The following is a 12,779-nucleotide window of genomic DNA, read 5'->3' on the forward strand; positions in this document are numbered from 1 at the left end:
ATAGCAGAAGTTCAGCCGTCCTCTACTGTGAAAAGGTAACAGAGTCTATTCAGCCATTTCCTAAATAGTCTGTTTCATAGAGACCGTGCTAGTCATCATCATAGAGACAGCACCAGTCACCATCATAGAGACAGCACCAGTCATCATCATAGAGACAGCACCAGTCATCATCATAGAGACAGCACCAGTCACCATCATAGAGACAGCACCAGTCACCATCATAGAGACAGCACCAGTCATCATCATAGAGACAGCACCAGTCACCATCATAGAGACAGCACCAGTCATCATCATAGAGACAGCACCAGTCATCATCATAGAGACAGCACCAGTCACCATCATAGAGACAGCACAAGTCACCATCATAGAGACAGCACCAGTCACCATCATAGAGAAAGCACCAGTCACCATCATAGAGACAGCTCAAGTCATGTTCATAGAGACCGCACCAGTCACCATCAGAAACAGCACCAGTCTGATTGCAAATGGCAGATTCTGTCTTACAGCTGAGCCAGCAGTAGGGTGGGCAGCATTGATTATTCTAGAAGGAGAGGGAGGAGAAAGCAGTGGTGAGGAGTGCTAGAGTGAGGCACAAACGCTGAGGCACAACTCCTCATTGACTCTTCATTACAGTAGATCCCCTTGTGAGCATATTACAAAAGGTAACAAGCTCACAAGGGGACCGCCAGCTACAGCACACTGTCAGCACCTCAGATAGGGCCGGGTGCTGCCAGGTTCTCTTTAACTCTTTGAATGGGGGTTAGACATCCTTGTCTCCCTGTATGTATACTGTATAATACAATATACAGGGAAACAACATGGCTTATATATAGAGAAAGGGGCAACAACATGACTATTATATTATATATGAACCATGTTGTTTCCCTGTATACAGAATACAGGGAAACAACATGGTTCATATATAATATAATAGTCATGTTGTTGCTCCTCTGTCTATATGAGACATGTTGTTTTGCCCTTCTCTATATATATGCCAGATAACAATCAACAAATATTACCACCGCATACTGACTAACACCACCGCTGCTACTGACTAATCCACTGTACACAGATCACTATCACCTCATCCAGTCATATAGAGGTACCCAGCTCTACACAGGTTCTGTACACCATATACATTACAGTGCAGATAGATCAAGTGACTCACATGGGACGTCTTCTCTGATCGGAGTTCTTCCCTTTTCATCTTCTTTTCCATTTGCCCTGTGCCGTTATGAGAACTTCTCCGAGCCACGAATCCACAGAATCTGCCAGACAGACATACTAGGCTCCACACTCTGTCACCATCCTCATCTCTCTACACACTGCACATCTGTATTGGCCCCTTATAGATAGCTCCCCCTGTATTACCCCCTTATAGATGGCTCCCCCCTGTATCCCCCCTATAGATGGCTCCCCCCTGTATCCCCCCCTATAGATGGCTCCCCCCTGTATCCCCCCCTCTCGTATAGATGGCTCCCCCCTGTATCCCCCCCTATAGATGGCTCCCCCTGTATCCCCCCCTCGTATAGATGGCTCCCCCCTGTATCCCCCCCTATAGATGGCTCCCCCCCTGTATCCCCCCTATAGATGGCTCCCCCTGTACCCCCCCCTATAGTTGGCTCCCCCTGTATCCCCCCTATAGATGGCTCCCCCCTGTATCCCCCCCTATAGATGGCTCCCCCCTGTATCCCCCCCTTATAGATGGCTCCCCCGAATTCCCCCCTTATAGATGGCTCCCCCTTTATCCCCCCCTATAGATGGCTCCCCCCTCCCCCTGTATCCCCCCCTATAGATGGCTCCCCCCTGTATCCCCCCCTATAGACGGCTCCCCCTGTATCCCCCCCTATAGTTGGCTCCCCCTGTATCCCCCCTATAGATGGCTCCCCCTGTATCCCCCCTATAGATGGCTCCCCCCTGTATCCCCCCCTATAGATGGCTCCCCCCTGTATCCCCCCTATAGATGGCTCCCCCCTGTATCCCCCCTTATAGATGGCTCCCCCGTATTCCCCCCCTATAGATGGCTCCCCCCTGTATCCCCCCTTATAGATGGCTCCCCCGTGTTCCCCCCTATAGATGGCTCCCCCTGTATCCCCCCTATAGATGGCTCCCCCCTGTATCCCCCCCTATAGATGGCTCCCCCTGTATCCCCCCTTATAGATGGCTCCCCCGTATTCCCCCCCTATAGATGGCTCCCCCTGTATCCCCCCTATAGATGGCTCCCCCCTGTATCCCCCCATATAGATGGCTCCCCCCTGTATCCCCCCCTTATAGATGGCTCCCCCATATTCCCACCTTATAGATAAAAAAACAAACACCCAACTCACCTACTAGTGCTCCCCCGTCGCTGCTTCCTCTCCTCTTCTGCCCCTGGCTGATGCGTCGCTCCCTGGGGGATTCTCCGGGAGCGCACACATCCGGAAGCTCAGTGTGCGCCCAGGCCGGGACTTCCGGTACAGGAAGCCCCAGCGACGCGCATTGAGGTTCCTGATGCGTGCGCTCCCGGAGAATCCCCCGGGGAGCGACACATCAGCCGGGGCCGGATTTCCTCTTGCGACCGCAAGCAAGAAAGTGCTTGCGGTCGCAAGAGAAGGGGAAGGGGGGGGGGCGCGCAGGGCCGTCTTACCCACTGGGCATGGGAGGCGGCTGCCCGGGGACCCTTGCGTCCTAGGGGGCCTCTGCTCGCTGTCACAGCGGGCAGGTGCCCCCTAGGATGCAAGGGCCCCCGGGCAGCCGCCTACCATGCCCAATGGGTAAGACGGCCCTGCAGCACCAGTCACGATCATAGACAGCACCAGTCACCATCATAGAGACAGCTCCAGTCACCATAATAGAGACAGCTCCAGTCATTTTCATAGAGACAGCACCAGTCACCATCAGAGACAGCACCAGTCACCATCATAGAGACAGCTCAAATCATGTTCATAGAGACCGCACCAGTCATGTTCACAGAGACAGCACCAGACACCATCATAAAGACAGCACTAGTCATGTTTATAAAGACAGCACAGGTCATGTTCATAGAGACAGCACCAGTCACTGTCATAGAGACAGTACCATTCACCATCATAGAGACAGCAACGGTCACTGTCATAGCGACAGCACCAGTCACTATCATAGCGACAGCACCAGTCACTGTCATAGCGACAGCACGAGTGACCATCATAGAGACAGCACGAGTGACCATCATAGAGACAACACGAGTGACCATCATAGAGACAGCACCAATCACTATCATAGCGACAGCACCAGTCACCATCACAGAGACAGCACCAGTCATGTTCATAGAGACAGCACCAGTCACTGTCATAGTCAGTGCTTAGGGCCGGCGTCAGCACCCGGCTTACTCGGGCAAGTGCCGGGGCCCACAGCCACTCAAGGGGCCCCCGACACTTGTCCGAGCAGTGAGCCGGGTGCTGATGCCGGCCCTGCACATTGATAACGACAGCTACAGGGTAAAGAGTGCTAGTCATGTTCATAGAGACAGCACCAATCACTATCATAGCGACAGCACCAGTCATGTTCATAGAGTCAGCACCAGACACTGTGATAGAGTCAGTGCTAGTCATGTTAATAGAGACAGCACCAGTCACCATCATAGAGTCAGTGCTAGTCATCGTCATAGAGACAGCACCAGTCATGTTCATAGAGACAGCACCAGTCACCATCATAGAGACAGCACCAGCCATGTTCATAGAGACAGCACCAGTCATGTTCATAGAGACAGCACCAGTCATGTTCATAGAGACAGCACCAGTCACCGTCATAGGGACAGCACCAGTCATGTTCATAGAGACAGCAACAGTCACCGTCATAGGGACAGCACCAGTCATGTTCATAGAGACAGCAACAGTCACCGTCATAGAGACAGCACCAGTCATGTTCATAGAGACAGCACCAGTCATGTTCATAGAGACAGCACCAGTCATGTTCATAGAGACAGCACCAGTCACCATCATAGAGACAGCACCAGTCACCATCATAGAGACAGCACCAGTCACCATCATAGAGACAGCACCAGTCATCATCATAGAGACAGCACCAGTCACCATCATAGAGACAGCACCAGTCACCATCATAGAGACAGCACCAGTCACCATCACAGAGACAGCACCAGTCATGTTCATAGAGACAGCACCAGTCACTGTCATAGTCAGTGCTTAGGGCCGGCGTCAGCACCCGGCTTACTCGGGCAAGTGCCGGGGCCCACAGCCACTCAAGGGGCCCCCGACACTTGTCCGAGCAGTGAGCCGGGTGCTGATGCCGGCCCTGCACATTGATAACGACAGCTACAGGGTAAAGAGTGCTAGTCATGTTCATAGAGACAGCACCAATCACTATCATAGCGACAGCACCAGTCATGTTCATAGAGACAGCACCAGACACTGTGATAGAGTCAGTGCTAGTCATGTTAATAGAGACAGCACCAGTCACCATCATAGAGTCAGTGCTAGTCATCGTCATAGAGACAGCACCAGTCATGTTCATAGAGACAGCACCAGTCACCATCATAGAGACAGCACCAGCCATGTTCATAGAGACAGCACCAGTCATGTTCATAGAGACAGCACCAGTCATGTTCATAGAGACAGCACCAGTCACCGTCATAGGGACAGCACCAGTCATGTTCATAGAGACAGCAACAGTCACCATCATAGAGACAGCACCAGTCATGTTCATAGAGACAGCACGAGTCACCATCATAGAGACAGCACCAGTCACCATCATAGAGACAGCACTAATAAGCATCATAGAGACAGCACTAGTAAGCATTATACAGAGAGCACCAGTCGGCTCTGGCCATAGCCCTGGAAGAGTTTTAACCACGTGGCTGCCGATATTGTCATTTGTCTATGAGGCCGTGTATACAGAGAATGTTTCTAGCAGATAATGTTCTCATTATTCATTAGATGAAGCCTCTAACATCATTATCTCGATGCCTTCAGCAATAGAAGTGGCATATGATGATCCCAGGAGGGAGATTTGCTGTGTGTGTAATTCTGCTCCTATATCACTGCTTTAAATAAAAAGCCACTTAAAATGTAATATTTTTTGTTAGCCCTTTAGGCTAAAATATGTTACGACAGAAAACCAATGCAAAGTACAACTTTTTTTTTTCTAGATCCTGACTAACCATTAAAGGACACTGTATTACATTGATAGTCTATCTCTAACATAAGCCAGCAATGTTTGGTCTATGGGGGTCTGACTTCTGGGACCTCTTTGAACACATCTTTGACCTCCCCGTGCCCACAAATTGCTGTGCCAGACGGTCCGGGACCCCCGCCAAAAGGCATTTTCTGTGACGTATCACAACTCGGGGGGGGGGGGGGGGGTTAAGGCGCGACCAGCTGATGGACAGCCTGCTCAACCAATCAGTGACTGGAGCAGAGTCCCGCTCTAGTCACTGACTGGCTGAGTTGGCTCTAAATCAGCTGGGTCGTGACGTCGGCTGAGAAGAAGATTCCGGAGGGCGGTGCAGGTCCCAAAATGGCAATCTGGCGCAGGATAGGCACGGGGACAAGTGAGTGGTTGTGGTTATGAAGTCCCCCCCTACCCCTGCCTTCTTTGAAAATAATTGCAGCTCCGGACTTCTCCTTTAAGAGTTGTAAGAGAGTCCTTGTACAGTTTCCCTCCTATGTCAACTTTTCCTGTCTGGATTAGGAACAGGTTCTTGAAGTAGAATTGTTCTCTCAGATGTTCTCTAGATGAGCTCAGCTAGGCCCAATTACAAACCCCCAGACTTCTAGGGAGAGGTTTGCAGTGATTGGTTCTAACCTAGAAAGGTTGATCCTGGGAGACACACCCCTCAGACTACACACTTCAGATTGAAGCTGTCTATGGAAGGGTCAAATGACCAAGCTCCTTACATCCATGACATGTGACCACAACAGGAGTGGCTAATACAAAGAGATGTTACAATCAAAAAAACTGTGTAAACTAACCATACCCAGACGCAATTTAAAGAGGTTGTCCATTCTGCCGGATTCCTCTGCCATCCCTTTCCCCACTGAGACAATCATAGAGCTGAGCAAGCTGAGAAATAACGGCCGTTGTTTCCACATAGTGTGAACCTAGCATTACACTGTATGAGTGCTGCATTCCAGCATTTTACTTCAACATTCGCCTGTTCTATATGACTATTACCTCCCAACTAGAAGAAATTATTCCCACTGGAATTATTCTAAAGTTCAAACCGCAATATGGCCGCCTCCACGAAGATGACATGACAAACATCAAAGTCGCTTTTACCCTTTGTATTATTTTTTCCTGTTATTAACCTCCGACCATCCTTCATAGGGAAGTTGCATTATTGTAATTATATTTGCTACCAGTCGTCTTCCCCGGCAGCATCAATCAGGCCTTAATGGGATTCTGGACTATGGAACTGTAATTGAGACTTATATAAAATTTACTTGTAATGTTAGAAAACCTCCAGGGGGACAATTAAAAATGGTTACATGAGATCTGTGACTATCGCTGTGATTGCCGAGGAGCCTCACAATTGGTTCTGTGCTCAGTCATCTGCTCAGTCTTCTAGTTCTGTTGTTTTTGCTCAGATTGACAGAACCTGTGGACGAGTCAGTGAATATCCAAAGCTATGGGGCCCTCAAGAAGAAGCGTGCACAGTCCGCACTAGTCGTGTGTCGCGGTCTGTCACATGCCCCATTGGCATTGGGGTTTACTTATTAATTTACTTATATCTGGGGGCCCTATTACACAGAGAGATAATCATCCGTGGCAGTCCTAGACAGTGATTGGCTGAGCAGCCTGTCAGCTCAGACGGGCCGTTCTGAAGCTGCAGAGTGTGGGAGTGGGGAGGAAGAAGAGTGCAGGAGAAGATCGGGAGTGCGGACAGGTAATGTATAACTGTTTGGACAAGGGCTGCATGAACATCACTAACGCTTTCCGTGCAGCCCTTGATGAACGATTATCGGGCTGTGTAATAGGCCCAGTAAGGCCACATTCACACACCCGTAGTGCAGTCCGTGGCCGCGGACCCGCAGCCGCGGCCCGCACTACCATATGTGTATCCGTAGTGCTCCGTGCTTCACGGAGCCCTACGTACACACATAATTACCCCAGATATCCGTGCCGCAAAAAAACGGTCCGCATTACAACATGTCCGTTTTTTTGCGGCACGGATCGCGGCCCCATATACACGTACGGACGTGTGAACGGGGCCATAGGATAACATTGGTTTCATGTCCTGTCCTCAATTGTGTGCCCGCAATTGCGGACAAAACAACGGACGTGTGAATTAGGCCTAAATGAGGGCCGATCTAGCAGATTGGCACTTGTTTACAGTATTGATCGGGCTGGCATTGGCCTGTGTAATAGGACCCTTAGGGCCCTTTCACATCTTGTTGTGCTCATATGTCACCAGTGTAAGTAAGTGACATATACCACAGTGTACTCTTGGAATATCCATTGAGTTTAAAGCAACTCTGCACCCACAATCTGTCCCCCCAAACCGCTTGTACCTTCGGATAGCTGCTTTTAATCCAGGATCTGTCCTAGGGGTCCGTTCAGCAGGTGATGCAGTTATTGTCCTAAAAAACAACTTTTAAACTTGCAGCCCTGTGCCAAATTGGCATGGCCTAGAGTGTCTATGCCCTAGGCTTGAGACGCCCATCCGTCCCTCCTCCCCACCCTCCTCCCCACCCTCCTCATCATTAGGAATGCCCCAGGCAGGGTTTTTCCTATTCATCATCTGTCTGAAAAGTGCACAGGTGTCTTAACGATTCAGCACATGTGCAGTGTTCAGACAAGTGATGAATAGGAGAAATTGCCGACCTTGAGTCCAGGCAGGCCGAGGGGTGCGAAGGGACGCCACTCTCCACCTGTATGGCTTACCGGGCTGGGCCTCCCTCCGCAGCACTGCGCGGATGTGATCTCCCCAGCAGGTGCAGAGCGATGACGTCATCATACCTGCTGGAGGATCCATCCCTGCGGCGCAGGGAGAAGACAGGAGGGAGAAGAGGACCCGTCTCCCGCCCGGTTTAGGTGAGTATGTTTTTATTTATTTTCTTGTCTTGATGAAGAGCATGGGGCATTTCTATGGGGGCAGGGGACACTACTATTGGGACAGAGCAGGGGGCATTACTATGGGGGCAGGGCACGGGCATTTACTATGGGGCATTACTATGGGACAGAACAGGGCAGGGGACATTACTATGGGGGCAGGGCAGGGGACATTACTATGAGGGCAGAGCAGGGGGCATTACTATGGGACAGAGCAGGGGACATTACTATGGGGGTCAGGGGACATTACTATGGGGGCAGAGGACATTACTATGGGTGCAGAGCAGGGGGCATTACTATGGGGGCAGAGCAGGAGGCATTACTATGGGGGCATGGCAGGGGGCATTACTATGGGGACAGAGGGCATTTTTACTATATGGAGGGCACAGCATGGAAACATTATTACTATATGGGGGGCACAGCACGGGACCCACAAACCTCCTTACTTTACTGCACATGACACCAAACTGGTCTGGGCAAGATGGAGAGGAAACGGAGAGCGATCGCCTCAGATCAAAGAAGACGTCCACCTGTGAGTTACTAAATTATGTTTTTTTGGTATTTTGTCAAACTTTATTTGGTAGTTGTGCCCTGAGGTGTGCTAGGTGTGCCCTGAGGTGTGCTATACCAAGGGGCCTGCTGAGGCTTTCTCGACCAAGGGCCCACAAAAACCTGGAGCCGGCCCTGGTGGGTACAGAGTCGCTTTAAAGTAGTCAACCAGTGACTATGTTCATAAAATGAAGGTGACGATCTCAGCACTCCAGAGAGTAACCTACGTGTTTGTTCAAGCTTGGATGCGCACGAAACGCGTAGGTTATTTGTAGCAAATGTGAACTTTTAACCTTTTTTTGGGGGGGATATGAAAGACATCACCTTTTAAACTATTCTCCAGAGTGCTGACACCATCACCTTCATTTTGTGTTCCATTGGGATTGTGGCTGGCTGTCATCGGGCTCATGCTCCCTCCTGGATATGTCGTAGCCTCAAGAATTTAGGAGATGAGCTGACTTTTGCACCTATTTTTGTATGTAGTATCTATGTTCAGTCTTTAAGATTTGTTTAATCTTGTATGGCCCTGAGTTCAGTTTTTAGCTCTCCATAGGCCTATAGTTTGTTGGTCTATTTGTTGGGCCCAAATGTACAGTGGTGACGATCAATGGTTAGACCATCGGATATATCCTGGTATATCATGAGGTTACCCTGTTCTGCCTAAACCTGGGGTGCTGTTATCCACGTGTGGATTTCTGATATTTTATACTGCCATATTTTAAGCAATAAAGATACGATTTATATACTTTTTGTAGTCGATCTTTTTTATGATTAGTGTACTGCACATAAGGTCTTTTGTTTAAGTTAGGATTGTGTGCTAGTGCTTCTCTCAGCAGTATCTACCAATCGGTTGGGGTCTGGACACTCAAACTCCAAGCTATCAAAATTTTTGACATGACTGACATGAAAAGTTTTTGTAAATGACAGGGACAATGTGCAGTCTTACCTTTGGAGTCATGCTTAGAAATGTGCGGTGAGGCGTTGCATTGGACAGGACCAACCTACTGTGTATTTCTGTTCCATCCTCTAGGACCACACCAATGGCCTTTCCTCTGTCATCCACCATGATCTGCTGCACCGTCTTTATTTAGAAAGAAATACGATACAGGAAATTTTAAATAACCCGAAATGGATGGGGAAAAAAAGATGTTAGAGGGTATCTAACGTAAGTTACATATATTTATTCCTGTTTTATATCGGTGTTAAAGTGGTTATCCACTGCTACAAAAACATGCCCACTTTCTTTCAGAGACAACACGACTCTTGTCTCCAGTTCAGGTGCAGTTTGCAATTAAGCTCCATTCACTTCAACGGAACTAAGCAGCAAAACCCCGCCCAAGCTGAAGACAAGAGCGGGGCTGTCTCTGGAAGAAAGTGGCCATGTTTTTGTAGTGCTGGATAACATCTTTAAAGCCAATGTACCAGCAGGTACATCAATTTAAGATTTTAACATCTGACTGGCGGTGGCACAAGGATGGCGGTGCTGCGGTTCTTTTTTTTGAACCGTGCCTTGTTCCTGTGCACTGCGATGGTCTATTCCCAGTCACTGGCCAGGCCTGAAGCACTGGAGGCGAACCCACCCATCCCCAGTGGGAGGAAACCCCCTCCCCTCTATGACGCGGCTCCATTTACTCTAATGCAGCCGGGTCACAGAGGGGAGAGGGTTTCCTCCCACTAGGGGTGGGCTGTTGGACGCTCTTTCATCTGTATACCACCACCTTTTCGGATTGTGGGTATTCTAGCGCGCATCCAGAACTTTGCTAACAAGAGGGAACACTTGGTGCTGCTGGACTATACTTTTGTTTTGGCTACAATTCAAAGTGCCAGTGTATTTCTAAGCCAGGTGACAACTTTATATGCTAAGTAGCTAGGAAATGGGTACCAGGACCCTGCATTATGGTGATCTAGGTTTGGTTCAATCGAATTGCAAGGGTTTGTGGATGTAAAATATATATAGGTTTGCCCTTAACAAAATTCTGATCTGAATTAGGTTTGTTGTATTCTGAGGTCTTATAGTAATGTAACTGATGGCTATGGGCTATTGCCCCACTTCTCCTGCACTATGTTAGATAAATGTTCACCAGAATACTCCATACTACATTAAAGGGACAAATAGATGCTTGGGAAGAGCAGGAGAGGTCAGTGAGTGCTCTCAATATACAGATTTACCTTTTCTGTGTAAATTTCAGCCCCTGATTCCTCGGCGGCCCTGCCAATTGCTTTGGAAACCATGCCCATTCCTCCTTCTACGTAGCCCCATGATCCCTTCTTCCCCTCCAGTTCCCCCATGACATGATGGAGTAAAACATATCTGTAATAGGAAAAAATAGAGAGTCATATAATCTCTTTATAATATTTTGAAGAAAAAAAAACTCCAGTCTTCTGGTACTTATTAGCTGCTGTATGTCCTGCAGGAAGTTGTGTATTCTCTCCAGTCTGACACTTCTGTCATGTTAAGAACTGTCCAGAGCAGGAGGTGTTCTTTGGAGATTTGCTGCTGCTCTGGACAGTTTCTGACATGGACAGAGGTGGCAGCAGAGAGCACTGTGTCGAAATGAAAAGAATATACCCCTTTCTGCAGGACATACAGCAGGTAATAAGTACTGGAAGGCTTAAGGTTTTTTTTTTAAATACAAGTAATTTACAAATCTAAATAACTTTCTGACATCAGTTGATTAAAAAACTTTTTTTTTAATCTCCAGTGTACCCCTCTAATAAATATGACATTTGCCTATTTTACCCACTTCACATGTGCGCATGTGATTATTATTAGTATTTTATGTTTATGTGTCACTGTTAATCCCATGAAACATCTGACCACAAAAAAACACACACCAAAAACTTCAAGTGGTCAAGTGACATGTACTTATGTATGCTAGGATATTCCCACCACTAATGGTTATCATCTATCCACCAGTTTAGACTTTACTGGGGGACCCCCATCTCTTGGCTGTAAGTGCGAATGGAGAAATGTGGAAGACATGCTTGATTGGAAGGGTTCCTCCAAATTACCTAAGGTGGTCAAAAGAACCATAAATAAGACTTTATCACTACAGAAGAGTGAACCTCAAACACGCTCAGGTTTGTCCTAACCCCAGTGTGCGGCATTTGATTACTGGTGGCGGAAGAAATTGGATGCAGCCTAAAAAACATGGATACAGCCATAGGTCATAGGCTGTATCTATGTTTTCCAGGACTCCCTAGAGCTGCATCCAACTTCTGCAGCCACCGGTAATCAAATGTCGCACACTGTGATTCGACAAACCCAATCGTTCATGAGGTTTGGTCATCTTTATTTCTCACACATACCCACTGCCAGGTGTGGCGGGACAGGACATTGCCCCAATGACAGCATCAGTGGCCAGTGTGCACTTCAGAGGTTCAGATTCAAACCATTCATCCAGAATCTACCGGAAAAAGAAAAATGCTTTTTGACAATTGGTATAATTTATTGAAAAAGTTACAGCAATCTATCAAGCTGATAAGTCTCTCCACTAGGTTAAAGTTGGCAACTGCCCACAAGAATATATATATATATATATATATATATATATATGTTATATGTGGTATATGCCTGCAAATGTAGCAAGGAGAGATGAGCGAACCTTTAAGTGTCACTGTCGCTATAACTTTCAAAATTTAAACCAAAATAAGATGTAATTTAACCCTTTGAGGACTAGGCCCAAAATGACCCAGTGGACCGCGCAAATTTTGATCTTAGTGTTTCCGTTTTTCCCTCCTCCCCTTCTAAGAGCTCTAGCACTTTCAGTTTTTTATCTACAAGGCCATGTAAGGGCTTATTTGTTACAGGAATAGTTGTACTGTGTAATGGCGTCATTCATTTTACCATAATGTATGACGGAATTCAAAATATATTATTTATGAAGATATAAATTGGTGAAATTGCAAAAAAGAATGCAATATGGTAAGGTTTGGGGGGTTCCTGTGTCTACATAATGCACTATATGGTAAAAGCGACATGATACCATTACTCTATAGGTCAGTCAGAACACAACCATATGCAGGTTACACAGATTCTCTAATGTTATATATTTTTTTTAAATGAAATCCTTTTTTTTTTGCAATTAATTATAAATAAAATGGGACTATTGTGACGCTTATAACGGTTTTATTTTTTCACCTATGGGGCTGTATGGGGTGTCATTTTTTCCTCCATAATCTCTAGTTTTTAATAATACTGTATT

General features: G+C 47.5%; 1 protein-coding gene across 1 annotated transcript in view; it reads right to left on the reverse strand.

Annotated features, from left to right (window-relative positions):
• Nucleotides 1-12,779, reverse strand: part of PYROXD2 (pyridine nucleotide-disulphide oxidoreductase domain 2) — a 55,363-nt gene that overhangs the window by 24,155 nt on the left and 18,429 nt on the right. The window contains exons 8-10 of the mRNA XM_069978925.1: nucleotides 11,884-11,981; nucleotides 10,744-10,885; nucleotides 9,521-9,655 (exon numbers count right to left, since the gene is read on the reverse strand). Of these exons, the coding sequence (XP_069835026.1) occupies nucleotides 9,521-9,655; nucleotides 10,744-10,885; nucleotides 11,884-11,981 (375 nt within the window). The remainder of the gene's footprint in view (nucleotides 1-9,520; nucleotides 9,656-10,743; nucleotides 10,886-11,883; nucleotides 11,982-12,779) is intronic.

Source organism: Dendropsophus ebraccatus, chromosome 8, assembly GCF_027789765.1.
Source record: "Dendropsophus ebraccatus isolate aDenEbr1 chromosome 8, aDenEbr1.pat, whole genome shotgun sequence".
In the NCBI taxonomy this organism is placed as follows: Eukaryota; Metazoa; Chordata; class Amphibia; order Anura; family Hylidae; genus Dendropsophus; species Dendropsophus ebraccatus.